Consider the following 27289-nt stretch of genomic DNA (forward strand, 5'->3'; position numbering starts at 1 on the left):
AATGGATGATGTGTTTACTAGTTTCACTAGTATGACTCTGCCTCCCGTAATTATTGAAGGAACAGCTTCCAAGTGAAAGGTTCTATTAGGGTATACTTTATTCTCTGGGGACCATCAGTTTGAGATTGTCTTCTACTTTTCATACTTGAATCATATTCTCTCTCGACTGGCATGCTAACAGTCATGTCAAGGTGAGATTTTTGTTATGAACATGATTGTGATTGTGCTGTCTCTCCTGGTGGGCAGATACAACAGGGTATTTCAAATTCATTGGCAGAGGCAAGACATATAACACATTCCTTCTACATATTTGATTTTCTTTAGAAATCTTAATCTCCTGTCTAGGGTTCCTACTTTCCGTCAGCAAATCCTACCAGTGTGCGTCACCACAACCGGCTAGGGTTCCTACTTTCTAGAGATGGCTTCACATTAAACCCTCATTTTTGAAGGGGCCAGCTCCCCATTTTGGCAGCCGTAACAGCCCAACACGTGCTTGCCATAACCATGCCTTGGTCACTAGAAGTCAGATGCCTGCCTCGTGACAAGGAACCCATCAGAAGTTAGCTGGTGGTGCTATGCTTTACGACTCGGGGTGTGCTTTACGGACAAGCTCACAGCAATGACATGCAGAGCATAGCAACCACCCTGAGAGGGCCTATGGGCCATAACAACCAGTTGACCAATCAACACAGGGCAAACCCTCCAAGCCTGGAGGCACACCAATCCTGAGCCTGTGCGTACCCCTAGACAATCCCCTTACGCTGCCCTATAAAGATCTGTATGCAGCTGCTTCAAACTGTCTTTGCTAGCCATCCACCATGGCGGGTGGGTGAAAGACCCAAGCTAACATGGGGTTAGCTCGTTAAATTACAATAAAGCCTCATGCAGTTTGCATCAAGCTTTCGCCTCCTTTCTGTGATTGTGGTGACCGAGGTCCTGGGCTAAGATCCTGGAAGCCTGAGCTTTCCGGGGGCCTTACAATTTAATGTATGCATTCACTTCTGAGTGTCATGCCTATACATTGCACCAGGTGTTATCTGTACAGGAGCAAATAAATAAACTAGGCACCATCCATGGACGTTTGGAACTGTCACTTGGTGCAGAGGACATGCCACACACAGACCATCAGGATTGGGGAGTGCCATAAAAGCAGAGGAATAGAAGGCTATGCTTGAAGTGAACCATGTAAGAGCATAGCTTGATAATGGTGAGTTAGGAAATGCCTTCTCCAGTGTTGGTGGCTCACGCCTTTAATCCCAGCACTCAGGAGGCAGAGGCAGGCAGGTCTCTGTGAGTTCAAGGCCAGCTTGGTCTATAAGAGATACTTCCAGGACAGCCTCCAAAGCTACACAGAGAAACACTGTCTGGAAAAACCAAAAAAAAAAAAAGGAACTGCAACACCCTAACCATGCCTGCTCGGGGCTGGTTACAGGTATGCCTGGTCATGCCCTAGGTTATAAGCTGGAAGGGTGCTCAAACATTGGAGAAAGAACATGTGCAGAGCTGAGCATCCATTGGGTGTTTTCTTGTCATTCTGCCTCTAAGCACCCAAGGAAAAACTTCATTTACTTTCTTCCTATTATCATTTACTTACTTGACACGGTCACACTATAGCCTGGAGTATAATAACTCATTGTATGGAACAGGTGGATGTCAGACTCCTGGCAATGCTCCTGCCTCAGTGCTTCCCACATGCTGAGGTGAGGGGGGAGGGAGTGAGCCATTGTATTTAGCTTTTTACTTGAAGCGTTTTTTTTTTTAATAAATTTTATCTAAATTAGGAACAATCTTATTTTACATATCCATCCCAGTTCCCTCTCCCCATCCTCCCATGCTCCCCACTGACCCCCCCCCCCCCACGCCCCATCTCCCAGGGAGAGTGAGGCCTGAAGTATTTTTCTATATATAGGTTTAGTACCCTAGATTTAAAAAAAAAAAACTGCTCATTTCGGGTTTTGTTTGTTTGTTTGTATCCCAAGACTTTAAAAATGCTTTTCATTCTTTTTGGAGGTTCTGTATTACTGGCATAGCATGAATGACTTCTCAGTCTTCAGTAATGAAGCAGTTCATGCCCAACAATAGGTTAATAATGTTAGATGTTAATTTGAAGGGCATCCTAATGTTCACAGTGAAACCGAATGTTCAGAAAACACTTACTTGAGATTTACACTGTTTAATTTATAAGGTCAGCCCTAGGAAAGACACAGTCCTGCGATCAGATATGTGTTCACACTTGCAATGAGAATTTCTGTCTCCTCCAATGTTAGCTGCATGCTAATGCATTTCTGGGCTAGCAGCCTTCAGCTTTCCTGAAACTGTTACTAGCATGGGTGTGTGAGTATGGGTGAGTTCATGCATATACTGCACATAGACTTGGGAAGTGGTATAAAAAATTAGGCAATCCACTAATTTATAAATGGGGTGGCTGTTTTGAAGAAATCCTCATTACTTTCTTTAATTATGAGGAAAATTGAATAAGCAGACAAGTATGCATATATGTGTGCATACATACACACACACACACACACACACAGAGAGAGAGAGAGAGAGAGAGAGAGAGAGAGCTCAGAAAAACAGAGCTGACTGATACATCTAGCAAACAAATAATTTGGGCAAACACATTTTCTTCAGAAGTGTAAGCCATTTCTTAAAGCTTTGTCTGAAAAAAATATACCCAGAAAACAATCTCTGGAGAATTGAAAAGTTTCAGTTAAAGAGATTTCCTAATAATGTCAGGATTTATTTAATTCTTAGTAATTAAAGTAACTGCTACCAGGAAGAGACTCGTCTCTCCTTGGCCTGCACGGCATCTGTGTAGTTTACTGCATGAGCATGCATAGATCTTGGCAAATGACTTTATGCAAATGGATATCCCAGCATCGTTTGCGTTCACAGTAGTTTTCAACACACTGACAGCTCCAAGGTGAGTTACATTTTAATCTTTTGCTACATAGTTTTAGACCATTTTCAGGACTTAAGGGTATATGCCAAAGACAGTTGAATGTTGGCTTTGAATCTAAGTCAAACTCCCCACATTTTATTAGTTAAGAAATTAAATAGAAGGTGTCCCTAGGCCAATGAGAATTTTTTTTAAAAATTATACTTGTTTTTAAAGCCTGCCATAAATTCCCTGATCTGAGTACACTTTTGATTTCAGGTTATCCCTCTAATATCTGGGAGTCTTTATAGAATTATTTGAAATTTAGAGCCTTATTATTTCTGATTCACAGTTCATGACTCAGAAGTATAAGGAAATGTCACTAAATGTTGGTCACATTTGAAGCCTTAGGGATGTAAAATGAAACAGCCAATCCACTATGAAAGTATTTACTTCAAATGCCACATTTTGGAAACAGAGTAAGAGGTCATTTTGCCCTATCTCAATTCTATCTTTCTAGATGACTCCAAATTTATTTATATTAGCCCTGTTAGAGAACTTCTGTCTTTGATGTCATTGTTTTTCGACATTCTGGGCTTTGAGTGCTTTTTGTACAACAGTGAGGCTGTAACAGAATCAGCAAAACCCTCTAATTCTACAATATGTGTGAAATGCTTTACATCTAAAACAGAGTTGTTGTGGAACTCAGGGAAATCTCAGTGTGGACTCCATGTCTACAACCTTGCCATGAGAGCCTGGCTGTTGTGAGTGGAACTGAAATATTATCTGCTCGCCCAATAGAAATGGGTCATTTGGCATCCATTCTCAGTGTTTATACACACTGGTGTCCCACACTCTCTTGTGCCTGTCACTACTTTGCATGCATGAATCATGCCCCATGTATTATATTAATTCATTACTCCATAGACATGGCAGCCATTTCCTGTTGGCTGTCATTTTTATCCAAATATCCAGCGTTAAAATTTATATCTCAGACCTAAGTAGGGCAAAAATCTTCTTTCTAAGCAACTGTGAGCAACCATACTAGTTAAAATCTACTTTTACTGCATTGCCAGACTTCCCCAAATTAAGGGGAATTTCCAAAGCTTAGTCTTTACTTCACTAAGAATGAGCTAAGCCGTAGAGAAGGAGAAGCGAAAAGCAAGTGTGGTATATGAGGCTGCACAGAGTCCGAATGCCAGTGTGTCTGCTGGTTTTGGCTAAGACTAAGGCGCGGTGGGGTCCTCTGCAGAGATGGGCTGAATTTATGAGTCCCCCTTCAACGTTGATGAGATTTTTTTTCCACATTCAGTGCTGCACTGTTTTTGTTTTGTTGCTGTTGTTGTTGTTTTTATCAGAAACAAACATAAATTTGCCTATGGAAGCATACTCCATATTTGCTTACAAAGTAAGCATGGGCGGAGATAAGCTGTGTGCGCTCCCTGATACAGAGTTTGCTGGGTAGACAGAGAGCCGATAGACCGACCATATGGGAGAAACGCAGAAAGCAGAAATGATGGATTCAGATCCATAAGAACTTTAGATACGGGAATTTCCAGTCATCTCACAATTGTTACGTATTTAAGGAAGTAAAAAGTACCATTTAAAATTATCATGCATTGTGAAACTGTAAATTGTCGAGGGGAGCCAATGAACAACTACCATTCCTAATTAAAAAGCATAATCAGTAAAAATTAAAGAAAACAAATGGGATAATTGGCAGATTATATAACGATGGAGAGACAGTGATTTTTATCACAATGAGATATTGGGACAATATTTTCTGGATAAGCATTTATTTATTTAAGTATTTAATTAATTTAGTTATTTAATGTGTACGGGTGTTTTGTCTGCATGTTTGTGTATGCATCATGTGTTTTCTTGATGACCTTAGATGCCAGAAGATGATGTTGGATTTCCTGGGTCTGGCTGGAGTTACAGACAGCTATGAGACCCCATGGGGATGCTAGGAATTGAACTTGGGTCCTCTAGAAGAGTACCCAGTGTAGTTAACTGCTGAGCCATCTCTCTAGGCTCATAGAGAAAGTTTTGAAGATACAGCAAGGAAGTAGAGAATATGAAACTAGAGAGTAAGATGTGGAAATACAATGAGGTCTTTACAGACACACAACTAATCAGAATCTTAGAGAACAGTATGGATGGTATACAGTCCATAGTTGAGGAGAAAATAGAAGACATTTTCTAGGACTCATCAATAAAAGATGTCCATACATAGATACAAAAAGCGTAACACAACACTAAGCCAAAAATTTTTTTTGTACAAATAAACTTGGCCATAAATGTATCATTTCAAAAGTAAAAAGCCAAGAACCCTAAGAGCACCTACTGACAAGCAGTAGGTGAAGCACTTAGGAAGGAAAAGTTGTTTGATATGCTCTCATTAGCAAGGTGGGAAACCAGAAGGGGGGTATTTCGGAATGAAATCAACTTAGCACTGCTTACCTACCCAGGCAGTCTTCTAGGGATAAAAGCAAACACAGCTAAGACCTGGGAAATGGCACTGTCACAGTCACCTGACCACTGTGGTATTGTGAGTACAGTTAAGCATGCTGTTTCTACCTTTCCATTTGAAATAATTAACATTGGATGCCGAAGATTGTCAGGTCAATGTGGCTACAGTTTAGAATTCATCTATAAAAAGAGCCAATGAGACAAGATGGCTGATGTGTTCTATTAATACTGAAAGATAGATATTTATGTTAAGCCATTAATTATCAGGGGGAACCTAGAAATGGCAAGTCTTCTGAGCATCAGTTCAGCTTCTAAAACAGTGAAGCCAAGGCGGTAATAATGAGACCTGTGTAGATTTTATAGTTTTCAAGAGTGCCTAGTAAATGCAGGGCCAGGAATGCTCAAGTGTAGGCATCACATTTCAGCTTGAAAACTGCCCTTTGGAAACAGAACATTATAGACCCTAGTGAAAAGAATGTGCTGTATTTTTAACCTTTATTTGTAAACATTAATTCTGCAAATGTCCAGAAAGGCCCTAAAAGTATGCAATATAGTTATCTAGGTCAGGGTACCCTGCTCAGTGAGAGAGTGTATGCCGTGGGGCTCGCTGTGGTTTATGCCATAGGATGTGCACATCTGAGGGTTCCATCTTGAACTCTGCAAAACAAACAAGCAAAAAACAAAATGTAAAAACACAAAAGCTATCTATCTAGTCTTGGAACAAGGCAAATTTCAGGCTGGATTTTCAGTTTATATTAGGTTTTATGTAGTGTCCTATTCAGTGTTGGCTTTCTATTTGATTGGAAGGCCTGTTTCTGTTTTGACTACTTATTAGGATGTAAGTACTCATTTCTTTCAAAATGAATCATGAACTGGAAATTTTTTAGGCATGAGGTTGTGTTTTTGTTCTAAAAATAAAAAGAAGACATTTAACCTATTTGAAGATGAAGTGCCCTCACCACTGAAGATAGTTACTACAAAAGAAATATTAATTAGACCCTCACCTTAAGAAATGGATTAATATTTTGCAGGCTGTTTCTCCCCCAAAAGTCCAAATACTGTTCACTTCTAAAGTATTGTGACACTTTCCTATAATTCTGAAACCTGGTAGGTAAAGACAATATGATCAGGCGTTTAAAGGCTATCTCAGCTCATCTTACAATGTGAATTTGTGGTCAACTTGAGCTCCATGAGACCCTATCTCATAGAGACTATGGCCAAGTAATATTGAGTTGATTATGTGTCTATCTCCTGCCTTTGTCTCTGGCTTTGGGAAAAAAATCACACATCTTGTCTTTCAGTCCATCATTTTAAGCTGTCAGTATTGTCACTTGCTACACATTACAGATGATGATATCAACCAAGTAGATGCTGAAAACTGACCAATAGACATCAGTGCTACTGAGCTATGTTCAAATTCAACAGGCAATGAAATCTCTTTATTCACCTCACCCCACCTTTTTCATAATTTATTTGGAACCATTTGATTTTTATAAAGTTTTATTGATTACCATTTGTGACTTTTTTGTTTTCCTTTGATTTTCTCACTGAAAAAGAAAAACTAGTATGATTAAATTCCCCAGAATGAATATTATCCAACAAGAAGAGCCTTCCAGGAGATATTTAGCATCAGTCACTAGAAAGCAAATGTAAGGGGAAAAAGCAAAGCATGATTGTGGTTTTTTTTTTTTGTTTGTTTGTTTTTTGTTTTTGTGTATACCAAGACTGGCCTACTGTACAAACACAAATACCAACATCTTACTTGCTTTATTAGTGTGTTAAGAAACCACAAGCTAGGAGAATGAGAAGGGGACAAAAGGAGGGGTGAGGAGGACATGAGGGAACAGAAAGGTTGAGTCGGGGGAAGAATAGAAGAAAACAAGAAAGGAGATACCATAATAGAGGGAGACACTTTAGGTTTACAGAGAAATCAGGCACTAGGGAAATGTCTGAGATCTACAAAGATGACACCAGTTAACAATCTAAGCAGCCTAGGAGAGGCTACCTTAAATGCCCTCCCCTGATGAGATTGATGACTGACTTATATGCCACCTAATAGTCCTCATCCCGAGACTGGTGGAAGTAGAAGCAGACACCCATAGCTAATCACTGAACTGAACTGCAATCCATTTGCAGAGAAGGATGAGTGAAGAGCAAAGGGGTCAAGACCAGGCTGGTGAAACCCACAGAAACAGCTGACCTGAACAACAGGGAGCTCTTGGTCCCCAGACTGATAGCTGGGATACCAGCAGGGGACTGATCCAGACCCCAGGAACATGGGTTTCAGTGAGGAAACCTTGGAAATCTATGGGACCTCCTGTGGTAGTTCAGTGGACTTTGGGAGCCCATCCCACATAGAGGGATACTCCCTGAGCCTAGACACACGGGGGTGGGCCTAGGCCCTATACCAAGGGATATGATAGACTCTGATGACACCCTATGGAAGGCCTCACCATCCAGGGGGAGCAGAAAGGATATGTGATAGGTAGGGTTTTAGTTGCAGGGGGGTGGTAAGGGAGGAGGGGAGGGAGAGGGAACTGGGATTGTCATGTAAAACAATCTTGTTTCTAATTCAAATAAAAAAATCTACAAAAAAAACCTAAAGAGAGAGAGAGAGAGAGAGAGAGAGAGAGAGAGAGAGAGAGAGAGAGAGAGAAGAAACCACAACCAAAGCAACTTATAGAAGAAAAAGTTTATTGGGGGCTTATAGTTTCAGAGGTTTAGAATCCAAGACCATCATGGCAGGGAACTTGTCATTAGGCAGGAAGGCTTGATGTTAAATACAGAATCTGTGAGTTTACATTGTTATCCAAATGCAAGAGAAAAACGGAAGATGTCTTTTGAAACCTCAAAGTCTACCAGCAGGGACACACTTCCTTCAATAAGGACATAGCTCCTAATCCTTCCCAAACAGCTCCACCAAGGAGGGACTAAGTATTCATGGAGGCCATTTTCATTTAAATCACCACACCATCAGAGTTTTATCAAATAAAGAGCATCTTTTAGCCAATTTGTTTTTCTGGAAACATTCCTGATTCTGTCTAGAAATGAATGATGGATGCATGAATGAATGGTTGCTACTTTTAGCAGAAAGCTAGCTGCAAGTTGCAATGTCATAAGGACCCAAGATAAATATTTTTTTAGAGCATGTGAAAAATCCTATTAAATAGGATAAACTATTAATCCCTTTTCTTCTAGGAGAAATTCTAAGTCACTGAAATTCAAGTACAGGTTGCTCTTCTATGGACATGTTTTGCTGCTTTACCTGGAGAGAAATGATGAGTTAGATGTTCATTAAAATTCTCTCATTATTCATCTCTAGCTTGTTAGTGCAAAAGTCATATTGAGTCTTCATGAAGGTTTCAAATGTTGTGTAAGAGATTCACTCAGTTTTCCTATCTGACAGCCTTCTATCATGGAAGGAGACCCATGGAAATGCAATCTCGTTTCCTTTGATAGTGTGAGAAGAAGGTTTGCTCTTCACTTGATTGAAATATATAGAATTTAAATAAATACAGAATACATTCTACATTTATAGTGTCTTTTAGATTAGATTGGTTTAATATAAGCTCTAATTAAATAATGAAGTTTTTATTCAGACTACCTCTTAAATTGTACCTTGTGTGTCCTTCTTAATCTCTTTCTGCTCCTTCTTGGCTTCCATGTTTCATCAGCATGTGAACATCTCCAGCCATAGCACTTTCAACATTGCTTCTTTGCTCTTTTTAATATGTGCCACTGTTAAATTGGTTCTCTGAAGGGAGTGAGGAGAACCTGTGTTCTTCATCATGAGATGTTCATCAATGTCGCCAGATGATGCCTTTGAATGTTGGAGTTTGAAAAGTACCACTCTGTCTTCGTAATGGGTATTTTGTGTTTTTGGTTATGAGCCTAGCCTCTAACGGCTGAGCCATCTCTCCAGCCCTTAATGGATATTTTGTGATTTTTCGAATCACTCCCAGCTTTTGAAAGTAATATATATATATCATCTTTTTAATTAGTCCTCTGTCATTCATTTAGGCTTGATTCAAGGAGGGAGGAGTTAGTCAGGTCTTAAAAGAACTTTGAAGCTAAACTTACTGCTTCATTCTCCATCTTTACTCTCTTCTCATGAAGGGTAGCCAGAGTGAGTCTTTTTTTTTTTCTTTTGGAGACAGGGTTTCTCTGTGGCTTTTGGAGGCTGTCATGGAACTTAGCTTTTGTAGACCAGGGTGGTCTCGAACTAACAGAGATCCACCTGCCTCTGCCTCCCGAGTGCTGGGATTAAAGGCGTGTGCTACCAACGCCCGCCAGCCAGAGTGAGTCTTAAGATTCTGGAGGAGAGTAATGGCTTTACCTGTGATTCATTGAAGTTAAAAGGACAAGGGATACATTGTGAGTTTGTTAAGTCATCTAGAACACATCTGGTGTCATGGTTTTTTAGTTAAATACTGGTCCCTACATTGGCACTCACTCAACAGTTAGGTTCTTAAGTCATGTCTGGACATAGTGTTTCTGTAAGATGAGGAAGCCTTGGAAAGGCCTTGCATGACCTGTTATGTAAATGCTTATTGTCCTCATTCTCTTGTCTATTGCAAAACCTTTTGCTTCCTCCCCTCCATTGTTTCCTTTTTCCTTTTTTTTTTTTTTTTTTTTGGTCAGGTATTTTATGCATTTTAAAATGTTGCGAAACATTTAGGCTACAGCATATTGTAAAGCAGAGTGTTGATCTGGGTGTCAGAAGTTTGGTGACATCAACTTTGTGTGGACTAAATGGACAAGGCATGGTTTCTCCACCTTGCTGTCCATAAATGGACCCTGGACTCAGGAGCCTTGCTATTTTGGCACTTCTTCATCAGACATGCCCCATAACAAGACACCTTTAATTCAGAAACTGTTAAAGCCCCTCCCCTCAATCATATGTTTGTCATGTCCCCCTTGCCTAGTTGTTTTCCTAGGCTTGAAAAGTATCCACCCTTCTTATGAAAATAACCAACACATTCAGTAACCCTTCCAGTGGGTTGGTCAGACAGCAGCCACATCTCAGGTTTGTCAAAAGGTGCTCTTTTCCTTTTGTGTTTGCTAGTTTTGTGTCAGCTTGACTCAAACTGTAGTCAACTGAGACGAAGGAACCTTGTCTGAGAAAAAGCCTCCAAGGATTGGGATGCAGACAAACCCATAGGACATTTTCTTAAATGCTGATTGATCTGGGAGGACCCAGCCATGGTGGATGGTGGCGCCCCTTAGCTGTGGTCCTGGGTTCTATAAGAAAGCAGGCTGAGGAAGCCAGGAGGAGAAAACCAGTAAGCAGCACCCCTCCATGACCTTGGGCTTCCTGCCCTGTTTGAGTTCCTGTCCTGACATCCTTTGATGATGAATAGTGATGTTGAAATGCAAGCTGAATGAATCTTTCCTCGCTGTGTTTGTTTGGTTATGGTGTCACAACAATAGTAAGCTTCATTAAGCATTTGCTTCCCTCCTCCCAGAACGATAGCTGCTTCTTGTCCTTTGGATTTGTAGACTTCCCTCAGAAAGCTGCTTGACTTTTGTTAGCACCCCTCGTATGCCTTGAACTTTTTCTTGTCCTTATTTCCATACATCATTCTTTGTACCTACACATGTACAGAGAGCGAAGCTTGTCATCCTCACTACCCTCTAAGAGCCAAGAAGGCAAGGACTGTGAGTTCCTATTTCACCATTATGTAGCCAGCAGCTGGCAAAATGACAGAATGATGCTTATCTCCAGTTGGAGTAACTTCAAGTGATAACTCATAGAACTTACTGTGTTAGCCTTTTGGTAACATAGGGGCTAAGTAGAAAGTGCTTCCTCTGGTATTTGGAGAGTTAAGGAAGGCTTTTTAATCAAAGGAAGAATGCCTCATGCAGAAATGTGTGTGTTTTTCTGGTATGCCTTTTACAATTAAAATACCTTTGTTCCTTTTAGACAGGCATTTGCCCTTAAATAGCAGTTATATGTTTTCTTTAACAATGGAGATGCTGTAACATCTGGCAATGAAATCGCTTTGTTTTATGGCTTTTAAAAAGAAAGTACACATGTGAACACATATGCAGACTCCTTTAACAAAGGTAGTTTCTATATTTACTTATAGATTATACAATTCTTTTTTCTTTGTTGTAATACATCTGATTTTCTAGGTTCTATAGATCAGGTAGCCTTATTTCATTGACTAAGTTGATTTTAAACATATACAGGGATAGAATATTGTAATCATAGACTATTTTAATATGTGGGAAAGGTATAAAAAGAAATAGCATTAAAAATGTTTGTGCTAGGTCGTGCTCCAAATGATAGGACAGACTTTAAAGATCCCTCATGGAAGGTCTCACCCTCCCCGGGGAGCACAAAAGGGACGGCCTAGGGGGACCTGGGATTGACAGGTAATACAAGCTTTGCTTCTAATTTAAATAAAAAATAGAAAAAAATGTTAATGTATTAATAGTGAAAAAAAATGCCTCAGTTTAGCTCAGATAAACAAAAGTGGAAAGACCATTGGTGAAACAAGTTGCCTAAAAACATTAATATCTTACTAATACAGAATGGATGATTCCCCACCATGATAAACTGGACAGATCAGGTGATAATGAAGCTAAATGAACACTTCTAATGTCATCAGCCGCCCTCCCCGCGCCCCGTGTATGTGTGTGTGTGTGTGTGTGTGTGTGTGTGTGTGTGTGTCTGTGTTCTTCTGTGTGTTCATGTCTGTTAGTGCTGAAGAATACTTGGTATTTTATATAGAAATTAAAACAATTAAAATTAAAATTAATTAAAATTCCAGTTTGTGGGTGTTGAGAATATTGTATTCCTTTCAACCTGCCTGAGAGAAATCAGGGGCACGAGGACTGTTTTAGCCCAGATTAATTCTGGCTTCCCATTGACTCTTTTCTTCCTTCCTTCCTTCCGTCCAGGAGAGCACACAGCTGCTACAAATGTCGCCAGTGCAGTTTCACAGCTGCGGACACTCAGACACTGTTGGAGCACTTCAACACGGTTCACTGCCAGGAACAGGAAGCCACTACTGCTAATGGCGAAGAGGATGGCCATGCCATACCCACCATCAAGGAAGAGCCCAAAATTGACCTCAAGGTCTACAGTCTGCTAAACCCAGACTCTAAAATGGGAGAGACAGTTCCCGAGAGCATCGTCAAGAGGGAGAAACTTGATGACAAGGAAGGGCTGAAAGAGAAAGTCTGGGCTGAGAGTTCCGGTGATGATATTCGTGGCGTGGCTTGGAGAGGAGCTGACATCCTACGGGGCAGCCCATCCTACACTCAAGCAAGCCTGGGGCTCTTGACGCCTGTGTCCAGCTCCCAGGAGCAGACAAAGACACTGAGGGACAGCCCCAATGTGGAAGCTGCCCACCTGGCAAGACCTATGTACAGCTTGGCTGTCGATACCAAGGGCTTCCTGCAAGGGACGCCTCCGGGTGGCGAGAAGTCTGCATCCCTCACACAGCAGTACCCTGCTTCTGGAGAGACCAAGACCAAGGACGAATCCCAGTCGCTGTTACGGGTAGGAAGGTTTACTTGTTCAAATAATTTATATCTTTTCAAGGCAACATACATTTTCTACATTTAGTTTAATGCGTTGTGTAGTGAAATGAAACGAACTGCATTGCTATTTTATACGCATGAAAGTCAAAGGAGCAGAACGTAGCTTCCAGGTAGGCACTTGCCTATTTGTCTTTGCTCTCAGCTCCGGTTGAATGTCGGGTAATCATTCTTGGTGATTATGCAAAGCAACAAAGCCACCTTTGGAGGGGGGCGCTTCCTAATCCCATATGGATCCTCAAAAAATGACTGGGCACTAAATTTTAAGGTGCTGTGATACAGAACCCAGTTGATAAGGGAGGTTAGCAGAGATTAAAGCACTAAGAATGTAAACTCCTGGGCGAGATGTTAGTCCACAAGGCAGCATTTCTTAAAACAGACACATGTGAGCGCGCACACACACACACACAAAACAAACAAAAAACCCCAAATACCAAAACAACAGCAACAACAAAAAGCAGTGCCTGTAGTTCAGCTGTCGGAAAAAACAAGAATGATGAGCCAAACCTAAACGTAAATAGTACAAACCCTGCCCAAAGAAGAGTTCTTTCTATTTCATTCTCTCAGCGCCTCTTAGGGAGGAAAACACGTGAAAAAAATGACAAAGAATCTCCAAGTAAGGAAACTCTTCATTTTTGTGTGTGTCTTGTAGACTCAATGTTCTCAAGAAATATTTTAGCCTCTGAAACCTCGTGATCTCCCAGTATGCCGTGTGTGTGTGTGTGTGTGTGTGTGTGTGTGTGTGTGTGTGTGTGTGTGTGTGTATTGACTAAAGCAGTTAAGCACCATTCAGCATTTCACCTTGGTGCTGAGACAATTTAGAGATGTCAGGATGGTTTTGAAACTATGTTCCTGCACAGAAGGTACCAGCAGAGATCAGAAATTAGCTCCCTTTACAAAACACCTGGTTAGGAAATGGAGTTCCCTCAGCCTAGGGCTTTGACCTGTAAGTCAGAGAACATCTGTCTGCGGTCACAGACACTGGAGAGAAGCCCTTCCCTGACAGTAGGCTTAGCTGTTCTGTTGTCACTGGCTTCAGGTTCTCTGAAGCCTTTCTGTGTGTCTCCGTGGTTGTGGAGTTAAGGAATGCCTCTTGTGAGTGGCACAGTTTAAAAAGCCGTTATTTTGCTGGGCGTTGGTGGCGCACACCTTTAATCCCAGCACTTGGGAGGCAGAGGCAGGCGGACCTCTGTGAGTTTGAGGCCAGCCTGGTCTCCAGAGCGAGTGCCAGGATAGGCTCCAAAGCTACACAGAGAAACCCTGTCTCGGAAAACCAAAAACAAACAAACAAACAAAAAAAAACAAAAAAAAAACAAAGCCATTATTTTTCCTGCCTGTAGATAAGGCCCAGAGCTGAGAGGAGCCTTCGATGTAGAAGAGGGGTACCCCTGTTTCCCTGAGAAACAAAGACTTTTTCCTGTCACGGCAGGAACAAATGTTCTCTAAGTAACTTTGGAGGGAGACCAAACAATTCTGTACCCTCCAGGAGCAATGCCATTTCAGGGTGCTTCCTCTGCATAGCTGTAGATAGATGCACCTGTCTGATGGCAAATAGCCTTTTCGTTGTCACCATCATAGGCTTTTCTGGCCTCACAGGCCTTTTATGGCTTTTAGTTGTGAGGGGGAATGGATATCATATTATATTAGCGTCTGGTTATGTCTTGAGCATGGGGTACAATTGGGTGCTTTCCAGGAGATTACTAGAGTCCACTGTCTTCCTCTTCCACGTGACTGACATTTCTGCATGGCTGCAAGTTATCCCGGTGTGATTTTTATTTTTTTTTTTTTAACTATCTGTGGCCTCTCAGTTTGTCTGCCTCCCTTGTATATGCTAAGACGTTGGGATGATAAGTAGCCGATTGAACAGTAGGACGAAAACCGTATCAGTGTGGTGATCAGCTTTAGGATGATAAAACTTCTAAAAACAATTCGTTCTTTTCAGCTCCTTCACTTCCTTAATTGCCTGACTTGGAGTTTCTATTGCACCATTTCAACCTCCCTTCCCCTTCCTCTGCATTAGCTGCTGACGTAGATCTTCAGCACAGCTAACTCCTCAATGAAGGGCTCAGCCCCCAGCCTTGTGATTCCTGAATTTTAAAGGCTGCCTTCTACTTTACTTTACAACACACACACACACACACACACACACACACACACACACACACACACACACTCTCTCTCTCTCTCTCTCTCTCTCTCTCTCTCTCTCTCTCTCTTTTAAAATGCTAGATTGTTGTTCCAAGCCTTAAGATTGGAATCTTTCACATTTAAATCTTTGTGTTTTGATGATTCTTTTAGGAATTCTTGACTCTATTGGCAAAGAGCAAAGAGTAGAGAGTCTGGCAAAATCTCTGTCTCCAAAAATACTTGCTTCACGTTCCTAACAGTGGTGTAATTACAGTTGCAGAGTAGCAACGAAAATCATCTTGTGGTTGGGGGTCACCACCACATGAGGAACTGTATTAAAGGGTCACAGCATTAGGAAGGTTGAGAACCACTGCTTCCAGGTATTTGGAGTAGAAAGAACAGCCAGTTTGGTTTATTGTGCAATCTTCGGGTTGCTTTCTTAACTGAATTTCCAGTAGTGATCTGTACATATCTTAATGAGCTTTCAAAGTAACCTAGTCACGTTACCAAGCAGAGCAGATTTTGACTGAGGCATTGAGGAAAATCCTGGTGGAATATGGGATGCTAAATTATCCCAGCAAATATCTGTTCATTCTGGAAGGAAGTACCAACCAGAAGATCATTGCCATGTTTACTAAAGGCAAAAGTAGTACAGTTCAGCCACATAGTTGAACCCTTCAAACTAGTATCATGTGTATAAATGCACAATAAAGATACGTTGCTTAGAATAAAATATCGTGTTCTACCCATGTTTAGGATGGGGTATTGGCTTTTGAGTTTCTAAAGTACAGTGGCACATGCTGGTAGACATGTGTGTTTACTTACAGAGACTCACTTATGACATGGAAGGGAGTTTTTCATTACCTTTTTCAACACAGCACGGAGCACAGTACCCTACTAAATGCTTCCATGTGGATTGCTGTTGCTGAGAGACAAACTTGTAACTCGGCTAACATGATGTATCTATACACTGATAGAAAATGTCAAGTGCGGAAAAGTTGTCCTAGATGGTTGACTCAAAGTAGTTCAGGACTGTTGCTAAGAAGTGCAACATTTTTAATGACTAGGTCAAAGCTATATAGGTTTCTTTCATAAAGCAAGTGGCTATATAATCTTTCTGCTTTCGGGATATTCATCTGATAAGACATTTCTGAATTTTAATTAATCGATGCATTTTTATTGGGTCTAGTGGTAGCACTTTGCTCCATTCTGACAAGGAGAGAAGGACATTTCTCATAAAGACCTTCCATCTTATAAAATTCCTTTCACTGGCAGCAGCCTCTTTTTCTTGTATCTTTGTTTGCTTGTTTTGTTTTATTTTTCCCTTGGTTGTGCCTAGGTCCGAGGAGCAGTAGTTGTCTTTTGTTTGGGGCTTTCAGGCCATTTCTTTATGTTCTCATTTAGTCAATGCCCTTTTATTTTCACCTTATGAGGACTAGGAGAGACATGTAAAGAACTTTAGGTTGTTTTTGCTACCTTTGTGTGTCACTCAGCTTAGATGGTAACATAGGGCAGATTGGCCTAAGTGTCCCTTGTAAATTGCTTTTAAAAAGGTAGAGGTCCTTGCATATCCGTCAATCAATATTAGTCTAACACTTTAGAATATTTTGTGAATTGGAATGAATATTAAGGCCTTTTTGTTAAATAGAACTTGTGCATTTTCTTGTTAAATTGACCCATGGTCACACGCAAACTTTACCTTTTAAAAACCTTAGTCCTGAAGTGATCACCAAAGTGGAATCAATATGATCTCACCCAGCATTTTTACTTTTATTTAAATTTGGCCTTGAGAAGAACTTAGTGTCTTCAACTTTACCTTTGCCAAAGTGAGATAATCAAGTACTTACATATTTTCCAATATTTTTTCCTTCTTATTTAAGTGGGGGACTATGGTGTTGATTGGCTTATGTATAATTTTTCACGTTTTTTTTTGAGCAGTTTCTTTTATAATATATTTGTACAAACATATAAATATATATATGAATATATATATTTAAGGAAAATACATAGCAAACGTAATTATATTGATCTTTTATCAATTCCTATTTTATCATTCTGCATTTTATTCTTTTTATTTCTTCCTTTCTCTTTTGATTTTTTTTTTTTTCTCTTGAGACGGGGTTTCTCTGTGTAGCTTTGGCGCCTGTCCTAGAACTCACTCTGTAGATCAGGCTGGCCTGGAACTCACAGAGATCCACCTGCCTCTGCCTCCTAAGTGCTGGCATTAAAAGCATGCTTGAATTTTATTCCTGCAGTAGAATTTTTAAAGTTATTTTTTTATGTCACAGATACCTTTCATGTAAATAGGGAGAAAAAATTGTCCTCAAATATCTCAGAGATTTTGCCAGTGTCCAAATGGAGTTCTCATTTACACAAATGCATAATAATAGTTAAATTGAATCTATAGGAGGAAGCAGGACAATTCACCAGTTGGGCTTTGGTGAGTCTTTTGTGGAGATAGTACTCTAGTTACTTGTGTAGACACAAATTCTATTTTAGGGTTGAGCACTGTAATTATTAGACACTTTCTTCAACTCACTCAGGGGAAACCGAGCCACAGCGAGACTGATTTTGGTTTATTGCTTCAGCATCTTTATTAAGGTTTGTTTGTTTTAACGTCTACATTCTGTACTGCTTTGGCATTAGTGGAGACATTCTCATGCGGATCTATGGGAGTTGTTGAGTTTCGTGGTAGGCCACTGCCTGTCAAAGGCCAGCCTGCAGGAAACCCAGACAGCTATCTCTGACCCAGGATCACTGGGTCAGAGTGATTTCTGCCTTCCTCACAGGAGCACTGTGAGGCTCAGTTAATTAACGTTTGTCAGCCTGTTTGAGATCCTCAGATGCAGGGGGCCTGATAAGCCAAAGGAGTGTGATTATTTGTTCATCTTGTAAATGTGATACCGAGACAGAACAGAGCAGACCCTATTTCTGCCTTTCCTTAGCAGTGTTAAATTTATAGTCCAAAGGCTGCTGATACCGGACAATCCATTCAAATGCAAAAATGTTCTTTTGGGGACAGTGTACTGGCAGCCATGCAAACAAGCCCCAGTGATGAATAATACCTTTACAACAAGTGCTACAAGACCTCGGGAACTCTTTTAAATTAAAGATGATCTGGAGTGAAAAGAGATATTCATTGTTTTGCTTCATATTTAATGCTAACAAAACTAGAATCTACCTCATCCTACAGAAAATATTGACTTAATGTTTATGTAAATAACCGTTTTCCTGATCACCTTTGAGCTTTTTTACATGGGCATAATCCAACACAAATGTAATGAGATTCCATTAGAAGCACATTGATATACTACTGCCTAAAGGAGAAACAGCACATACCAACTATTATTTACTCTATGCAGATAGTGTGTAATTCTTGCACAGTTCTCTGCCTGTGACTTGGGTTGATGCCTCCTCTCGGTGGAATCTGTTAGAAACTTTTATGATCTAGACTAATACATTTTGTGTTTTCAAATATAAAACCCAGTAATTGAATGTAGTTCAAGTAACCCTGAGCATGGTCATTTTAATTAATTTTACTAGGTAAAATCCAGATAGCTTTTCCCACTTCCTGCTAGTCTTTAATCTTTTATAGTGAAATACATTTTTGATGGATAGAAAATAACGGAGTCTGGTTTTGTTAGCTTTACTGCTGAGGTTTCTAGTAAGCTAATTTTAGTTTGTAATTGAGCTCCCCTGCCTCCCATAGGTCTTTGTAAAAGTATTCTGACACACCCAAACACGCTTTGTGAAGGCTGGCGTGGATTCCAAGCCAGGGGAAGCAGATAGATCTAAGGGCACTTTGCAGATCTGTAGTGACTATGAAGTGGTGGTGTCCTTTACTTTTAGTATCTCTCTGTTATTTCCTGTAGGAATACCTTTGGCTTGGCTTCTTTCTCCCCCCCGACTGACTGAGGCAGTAGATGCCAGGAATCCCAAAGGGAACCATTGTTGAGCTTGTTTCGATGAGGGAGGGGGACAGTATACAGGTGGCCCACATTTTAGGCATACAGAGAGGCGCACAGTGATTCGGAAGTGTGTCAGCCATCAGACATCTTGATAGAAATCTAGCTTTTTTTGTTTTTTGTTTTTGGCCATGACTAATCTAAGTGTCAATGAATATTTTATTTTCTCTGCCCATAGACTTTGTTTAAGGACATTTAAAGATTGGTAGGCAAGGAAGATGATTGTGTAACTAGTCTACCAGTTGCTCAGGCAAGCTTAGCAAGCTCAAGTTCCTGACTCTGGATGTGGTATTAGAACGAGTGTTCCAGAGAATGCCATTTATTACCATTAATTTCCAAATAGATAAACATTATTTTGGGAAAATTCACTTATAGTGTATTTTGTCTATGTCCATGTCAGTGCTTAGAAGTGAGGAAAAGGACTCTTAATTTTGTTTTTCTGACTATAGGACAATTAAGCTAAATTGAGTATTTGGCATTCTTGTTCAAGTTAGAGTAATAAATGCCCCTCAAACATAATTTTACATGGTAGCTCATCTCTTGAAAGCACAAGTTTCTCAGTTTTGTAAAGTTAACTTAGGCATATTAATTAGGAAACATGGAAATGTACTTATTTGTAACATCAGTGTTAACCAGACAATGCTAACCATCCACATATTTTGAAATGAAATAGCTTTAATTCTCCTACAGCTTTTTGGGGCAAGTCAGTAATTGAAGTAAATGATAAAATCCACGACAATATAGTATTCGGAATTGCATTCATCTGTAACGTTACATTTCATTTCAGTTTTTATAGTCCAGACTTATTCTTGACCATGCTTAAAAAAAGGTCTTGGTAGATAAATGACCCATAAAATAATCTCTTCTCAGAGAATTAACTTTATGAGCTTAACTTATAATCCAATATATCACAAGAGCAGCTCTGTATCTGTCTAATTGGAATTCTCACTGAAGAAGACAAAACCTGTAAAGCTAATTCGTGAAAAAAAAAATTCTTACCCAGAAAGGCATTAAAAATGTAGGAACTTTTGAAACATAGTTGGCTATTTATAATTAACTGCTAAGCAATCAAAACTTTAACATTTCAATTTATATTGCCTTTCCATTAATTTATTAGGGCATTAATACCATCATATTAATAAACCCATAATCTTTGAAGTTCAATTATTACTATTCCTTTTATTTAGATGAGGAAGTTGAGGCAGTGAGATTAAATAGTTTGCCAGAATTCATACATGTCAAGACAAGGATGAAATGCTAGTCCTGGCTGCCAAATTACAGAGTCCCTGCTATACTCCCTGGCTTTGCTGTGACTGCTAATAAGTGCTTGCTCCAGGGACTCTGTTTCTTCTGCACACGCACCATCTTATGTGTTTATGACTGATATTGAAAAGCAACACTCCGAAGTCATGCAAGTGGCACTTACCTATTCTTCTTACAAAGAAGAAAGCATGACACAAAATGAAAACCACTGGTGTATTCCAATACATAAGTTACTCTTGTTCATGTTTTGGTATCAGATATATCTTTTAGATACACTTACATATGTATTTTATTGAAGCATAGGGCAATATACCTTATTTCATAATTTACTTTTAATGTTTAACAGTATGATGTGGACATTTTTTTCCTTTCTCATAAAGGTATGTCATAATATTTGTTTTTAAGGCTACCCACATTATATGTTTAGCATATTTACTGATGAACACTGATGACTATTTCTAGTTTTACTTGTAAAGAACACATTAAAACCACACCTGAAAGTTCACACCAGTAACACCAGCACTCAAAATGTTGAGGCAGATGAATTTTTGCCAGTTCAAGGACTTCTTGGTTGACACAGTAAATTTTAGGCTAGCCTGGGTTTCAAGGAGGTGAGATTCTGTATCAATAATGAACCAACCAACCAGCCAAATAAATAATAATAATAATAATAATAATAATAATAATAATAATAATAATATAAGTTTAACAATCCGCCTATATCTATAATTCAACTATTTTATCATTTCTTTGATATGTTTTCTTGTAACAAATAATTCATGTGAGAGAATATACCTAGTACTCATGATAATGTTCAACTCACTTTTATTTAAAAGGATAATTTTTAAGACAAAATAATTCCAGTCATAATTAGCATGAGAATAATATGCACTAAACACTTAAGGATTGGCTGCTGATCTAAATTGAGTTATTTAATGATGGCAGAAAAATTTAGAGAACAAATGATAACCTCAGATATCTGCATTTTATCATATAGGTGGACTTACCTATTTCTAGGTGTATGCTTTGATATATATACCTTCTATTGTATCTGCAGTATAGTTTAGTTATTAGACATGTTTAATTTGAAGCAGGATCTTATTTTCCTATTCAACATTTACACAAATGCCCCAGGTGAAGACACCCTCTGTGGACCAGCTTTCTCTTTTTTGAGAAATTTCTGTCTTTTGTTTCTATGCAGTTTTTTTTTTTTTAATTTATATTCTGGCTACCTTTCAGAATCTCTAATCTTGGTGGAAACCTCATTTTTGCTAGATACAAGTTGAATGTATGTATGGGAACTGTGTGGATTTTGAGTCACAGGAGACCAGAACTCGAGTTTCTGGTTTTTGAAAAATGTCTGTCTTTATCCTCATGTGTTCCCCATACACCCATTCTCCATAACAGAACATTTCTTTCATGAGATTATCAGAATCTCAGATTCGATGACTATTGCATTTTAATCAAGTATGAAGGAGAAAAGCAAGAACATTTCTGAATCGACATTGCATTTACACTCCTTACATGCTTAAAAACATGCAGAGGTTCAGACTGCTCTTAACTGTATGTTCACAAAGATATACTCCATTCCTGTTACATAGGTTTGACTAAAGCACATTAAAGTAGTCTTCTATTTGTAATGTAAAACATTGAAGGTTTTTAGTTGCCTTTCACAGGAAGAAGTGCTTCATGCCAGAAAAATAGCCTTTAATTCATTGGTAAACTTTTATAGGGTATCGGTCTTGTAAACCACAGTGCAAATAAAGGCAGCATTGACCATATTTTAGAATACCCACAGTTGTTCTTACCCAATTCCTGCTCTTTTCAAATTCACCACAGCGCACTTGCTTAATAACAAAAGAAATGGCGTACGCTTTGTTTTACGTAGCTAGAATGAAGAAAATGGAAGTTTTCCAAAATGTAGATTCCAAAGATACACGCATGTTCTTTTCGATCCTTGTCCCCAAAGCCCCCACACTGGGTGATGCAATTCCACTTGGTTTACATATGAGGTTGTCTTACATCGCTTGGAAGTCGAATATTCCTGAGATGTTTCAAGATTTCTTTTCCTGACATTAAATAGTCAGAGCTAGTTCTAGTTACCCAGAGCCCTGCATTTGGATGTTGGAAGTATATGCTTCACTTTACTGCTGTGTATTTCCAGATGAATGCTAATTCATGACTCCAATTCTCATTGAATGCTTTCTTTTTGTTCTTCCTAGTTTTACAGTGGGGCGTACAATAGATTGGAGGAATGTAGGTTGTATGTTAGAAACTTAATTTGTGACAAAGTAGTTATGTGACCCTGGGTGAGTCATTCAACACTATGTACTCCCCTTCTTTGGGTTTGGAAAATTCTAGATAGTACCATATACAGTAGGTCAAATTTCCTTTAAATGGAAATATATGAGCCAAGTCAATGTCCCCTTGAACCTTAAATATTCTGATGCCTGAATCAATGGGTGAATTGGCTATAAGACACAATCCTTATATTTGAAGATTAATAATGCTAATCTGAAGAGAGAAAGCCCTTCCTAATTACCAATTTTTTTTTTTTCATTTGGTTTTTCGAGACAGGGTTTCTCTGTGGCTTTGGAGGCTGTCCTGGAACTAGCTCTCATAGACCGCCCGCCTCTGCCTCCCGAGTGCTGGGATCAAAGGCGCATGACAACACTGCCTGGTCCTAATTCCTAATTACAAATTTAAATATGATATTCATCCAGTAGCTAGAAACTAGTTAGGTATAAGTAACTGTCACACACAATCTGAAACCTTCAAAAAAAAAGTCACATTGTTTAATCTTAAGTTACAAGATAATGCTCAGGTAACTAGAGGCCTTCTTAAGCACGGGAAAAAAGTAAGTACAAAAAGAAATAACATGACCCTAGGTGACAAAGTGACAGAAAAATAATTCTGTGTCTTTAGTTTGCTGCATTGAGCAGCGGCGGTGCCTGTTTTGTTCTCCATCAGATGTGCAGAACAGAATTTGGGATGAGGAAACTAATTTTAGTAGGTGGAGTGCAAATTTCTTCGGAGTCCATGAATAGATTCTAATCCCAGCTGTTTCATTACAATTATAAAAATAAAATTGGCTGTGAATCATTCCAACTCTGTTTAATGGGTGTGAATAATTCAGCTTCATCCCGCTGAAATCTGAAAACTATAAACCTATCTTAGTTCTTTATGGTCTTTCAGAGTTAATATCTCATCATTCAGAGATGAACTATTTGAAGTATGGGTGGTCATAATGAAAGGGGCCGTATTTCTAATTAGCCTCTGTGGTTTTCAGCATTGGCCGTAGCCTCTACGTTGAGCGTAGGGGTAGAGTTGAAAAAGAAACTAGGAAGAATCTAGGGAAAGAAAACAAAATGTTAAATTAGTATTTCCTAGTACTTTTCTTTCCAATAAAAATATATGTTCACTATAAACATCTTGTTGCATAGGTGTAAATCAAGGAAAGAATACCAATATTCAATGTGTTCTATATATCCTTTTTTGGATCCACAAATGTCAACTCTCACAAAGACATATGAATTACAAGTGTGGGTTTTTATATTTATTAAATTATTAAAATACCATCTAATTTAGCTGTAGAATAAAGTACAAAACTTTTGAAATATCAGCATATATTCTTCCAAATCATGTTCATAGTCCTTATTGTAATTTTATGTATTTTGTTCTAGATAAAATGTTGATCTATTTCTTGTAGTTGGACATTTACTTCCGGCTTTTCCTGTTCTAAGCAGTGCAGCATTGGATATCTTTGTAGTTAAAATAATAATTGCATCTTGCTCTCTATGTGAAGTCGTTTGATTTGGCATTCCTATAATTAGGCTTGCTTGTGGGATGACACAGGAATAGCATCTATTGGCAAGTATAGGTGGCTTTACCAGGTTGTGCATCTATACTCCTGGGAAACAGGAAAACTGTATCATCTCTGGACTTTCATTAGTTAGAATTTTCCCACAGTGGTAGTTAAGAAATAGAAACCCTAACATTTTCTTTACATATTATTATAGGGGGAAAGTTAATAACTAATATATAATAATAAGTTTGAAAAAGATGCATGTGTGTAGCACTAGCTGAATCTCTTGGAAATCTATCTCACTTTTATAGTTGAAAGATAGATTTGTTAGTGTATTAATAGTTGTGAATTATACTAAAGTGATACCTAATGTTATAAACATACAGGGATCTAGCTGTTTCCTAAAATGTTGCTGAAAGAATATAAATTTATTGTTTATGTGTGCACATAGAAAGTTCTCAGCAACACTCAATACAAGGTTTGGCACATCGCCTGTAGTTTGAGTATATAAATCAATTTAGGACTTCTTTGGGGTCATTTACAAGTAGAGTATAAACATCAAACTTGAATACCAAAGAAAAGTGGAGAAAACTATTCTATATCTCACCAGTGTATTTGGGTTTTTCTAATTATACTGCTATGTGCCAAGTCCTAAGAATTCACTTCCTTTCATGAATTTTTTTTTTGCAGGATAGGGTCTCTTTGCATAGCTCTGGCTGTCCTGGATCTTGCTCTGTAGACCAGGTGTTCTTGAACTCAATGCCTCCTGAGTGTTGGGATTAAAGGCATGTACCGCCACTGAGTGGCCCATTCATGAAATTTGAATGCATGTCTCACACATATATCTACAAATACTCCCCTTGGTTCAGAATTTATTTTCAAAGAACCAAAATGCAGTAGGCTAAACTGACCTAGACTTAAATAAACCTGCCAGATTTCAGGAGAACTGTAGAACTGCTTTCATCTACACTGGAGAGTGTCTTTCTTGTTGTCCAATAAATACCAATGCAGTTCCTTAAAACACAAAAAGTGAGAAAGTAAACGTTCCTACCCTAAAGTAATGTGCCATAGGTTAATATGTGTTAACCACTGTAATGCAAAGGGAATTTTCATGAAAGGTAAAAAATAGAAAGTGACTTTATTGAACGCATAACAGGTCACATTAAGATGAAAGAAAATTAAAGTTTTTTTTACAAAGAATTATCTTACCTGTTGCCAATCAAGTCAACAGAAAACATCATGAAAAGGATAACAAGGTATGAAACTTTCAACGTATCAATGCAAATATTGCATTAATTTTATTTATTCTAAGGAATAAAACATTTTATTTTAATATAATCCCTTTGGAGCTTGATTCTTTTTTTTCTAATAAGATATTGAAAGCGGGTGAATCCAGATGGGCGGGGCCATGGGAAGGAAGTAGGAGGAGTAAAAGGAGAGGAAGTCTCATCAGACTTTATTACGTAAGAAAAAAAACTATTCCTAGTAAAAGCAAATGAGTCAATGTGAAAACCTCCCATTTAATTCTACACAGCAGAATAACCATAATAAAATGTTTAGAGTGTTTTTAAAAAGGACAAGGAAAAAATATTGAAGGGATAATTGAGAATGCCATCTCTTTCAGGGACCAGAGGGTTGAAGGGAGTTCAAATGCATTGAGTTGCTCTTAATCACTGAGGACTTGAAAGCCTACTTTGTACACTACCAACACGACAAGTTATAGCTCCCAGGCCTTCATCTCCTTTTCAGACAAGGAGCAGAGACGATGTTCAGAAGACTGACTATACACACACACACACAATTTAGGGAAATATATATGACTATATTATTTCAGGGCTATTTTTAATGATCACTTCTTAGTCCATTCATTAAATGGAGAGTCCATGGAATTGTACTTTTGTATAGGGACTTGGAAAGTATTCTTTGGAAATGTGAAGAACAGTCGAGGAAAACATCTAAACAGAAATTTGCCACGTTTTGTGACTCGGGCAGAAATTAATGTGTGAGGCCTAGCGGCAGTGACACAGACTGCTTTGTCATTCTTGAGTTCACTGCAAGCTCCTCTTTGTGTGTCATAGTTTCTTCCTAAGTGCTACTGTTCAGAAATACAAGAACATGAAATGTTTCATGTGTCTTACTACATGCTAACCCAAAAGAAAAGAGTTAAGTAAGGGACTTTGGAGAGGAAGGGGGAACAAATAATAAACAAAAATAACGTTTAATTCTGTGAATAAATGTAAAAGGAAAAATACACACAAAAATTTCCTGTACAGTCATTTAAAATGCCTGCCTTTGTACTTTGCCTGTCGAATCGATGCATTGATTACAAGCACTGTCATAATTATGTTCCTAGATTATTATTCTTATTTACTGATGATTTCTCTTAGATTTGACCTGGTGGTTGGGTGTATGTCTTATTTGATGGATTTTCCTGTAGAAGAAAGACAAATGCTTGGCTGTGACATGTCACCTGTTGTTTAATGGCTAAAACTGTTACATATCTTAATACTGAATTACATTAAGTCATTTTAAAAGCATTCTACTTCCCCTTTGTTTAAATTCCTGCAATCCCTAGGATATTCACGGGGTGGTTAATGGAAGTCTTGATTAAAATCTTCCAAGCTTTAAGGCTTTCAGTTCTTGTAAATAATGGGGATCTGAGGCACTGGCCTCATTGTGTCTTTTTATGAGTCTATTTACCCACTTAATGTTAACAGAAAATGGCAAGTTTTTCTCCTTTAGTTGTGTTGTAATAAATGCAAATTAAATGTCTTTTAAAAAATCAGCCACACCCAGTTGTGTGATGATCACATAATTTATGGTATTTTTTTAGAAAAATTCTCCAAAGACATATTATAATTATTTTCAAACCAAGTTAGCTTAGCTGCCTTGGGTTAGCAATTTTCCATGATTTAAAATAGGTCTTTTAAGTTTTATATCTGGACTGCTTTTAAGTGGTTCTTTCAAAAATATGCAAGGCTATGAACCCAAAACACTGACGTATTCAATCTATACTTGCTTCATAATAGCTATATGTAGATAAAAGTCTTTAATATCTGTGATAACTGACATGGTCTCACGGTTTACATGTGTCCTCGGCAGCTTAGATCCCAGGACCATTTCAAATATCTCTCCTGCCACACGATAGACTGACATACTCTCAGAATTCCTGGCTTTTGTGGTTTTAATGAGCAAATATGGAGGTTTTAATTATGCAGTGCATTAACGAGA

At 38.7% G+C, this 27289-nt stretch overlaps 1 protein-coding gene across 7 annotated transcripts in view; it reads left to right on the plus strand.

The window, feature by feature from the left end:
• Trps1 (transcriptional repressor GATA binding 1) overlaps positions 1-27289 on the plus strand; it is a 237861-nt gene that overhangs the window by 59552 nt on the left and 151020 nt on the right. For all 7 annotated transcript variants that reach the window (XM_027431424.2, XM_027431423.2, XM_027431425.2 and 4 more), the window contains one exon: positions 12257-12860. In XM_027431424.2, coding sequence (XP_027287225.1) covers positions 12257-12860 — 604 coding nt within the window. The remainder of the gene's footprint in view (positions 1-12256; positions 12861-27289) is intronic.

Source organism: Cricetulus griseus, chromosome 10, assembly GCF_003668045.3.
Source record: "Cricetulus griseus strain 17A/GY chromosome 10, alternate assembly CriGri-PICRH-1.0, whole genome shotgun sequence".
Classification (NCBI taxonomy): Eukaryota; Metazoa; Chordata; class Mammalia; order Rodentia; family Cricetidae; genus Cricetulus; species Cricetulus griseus.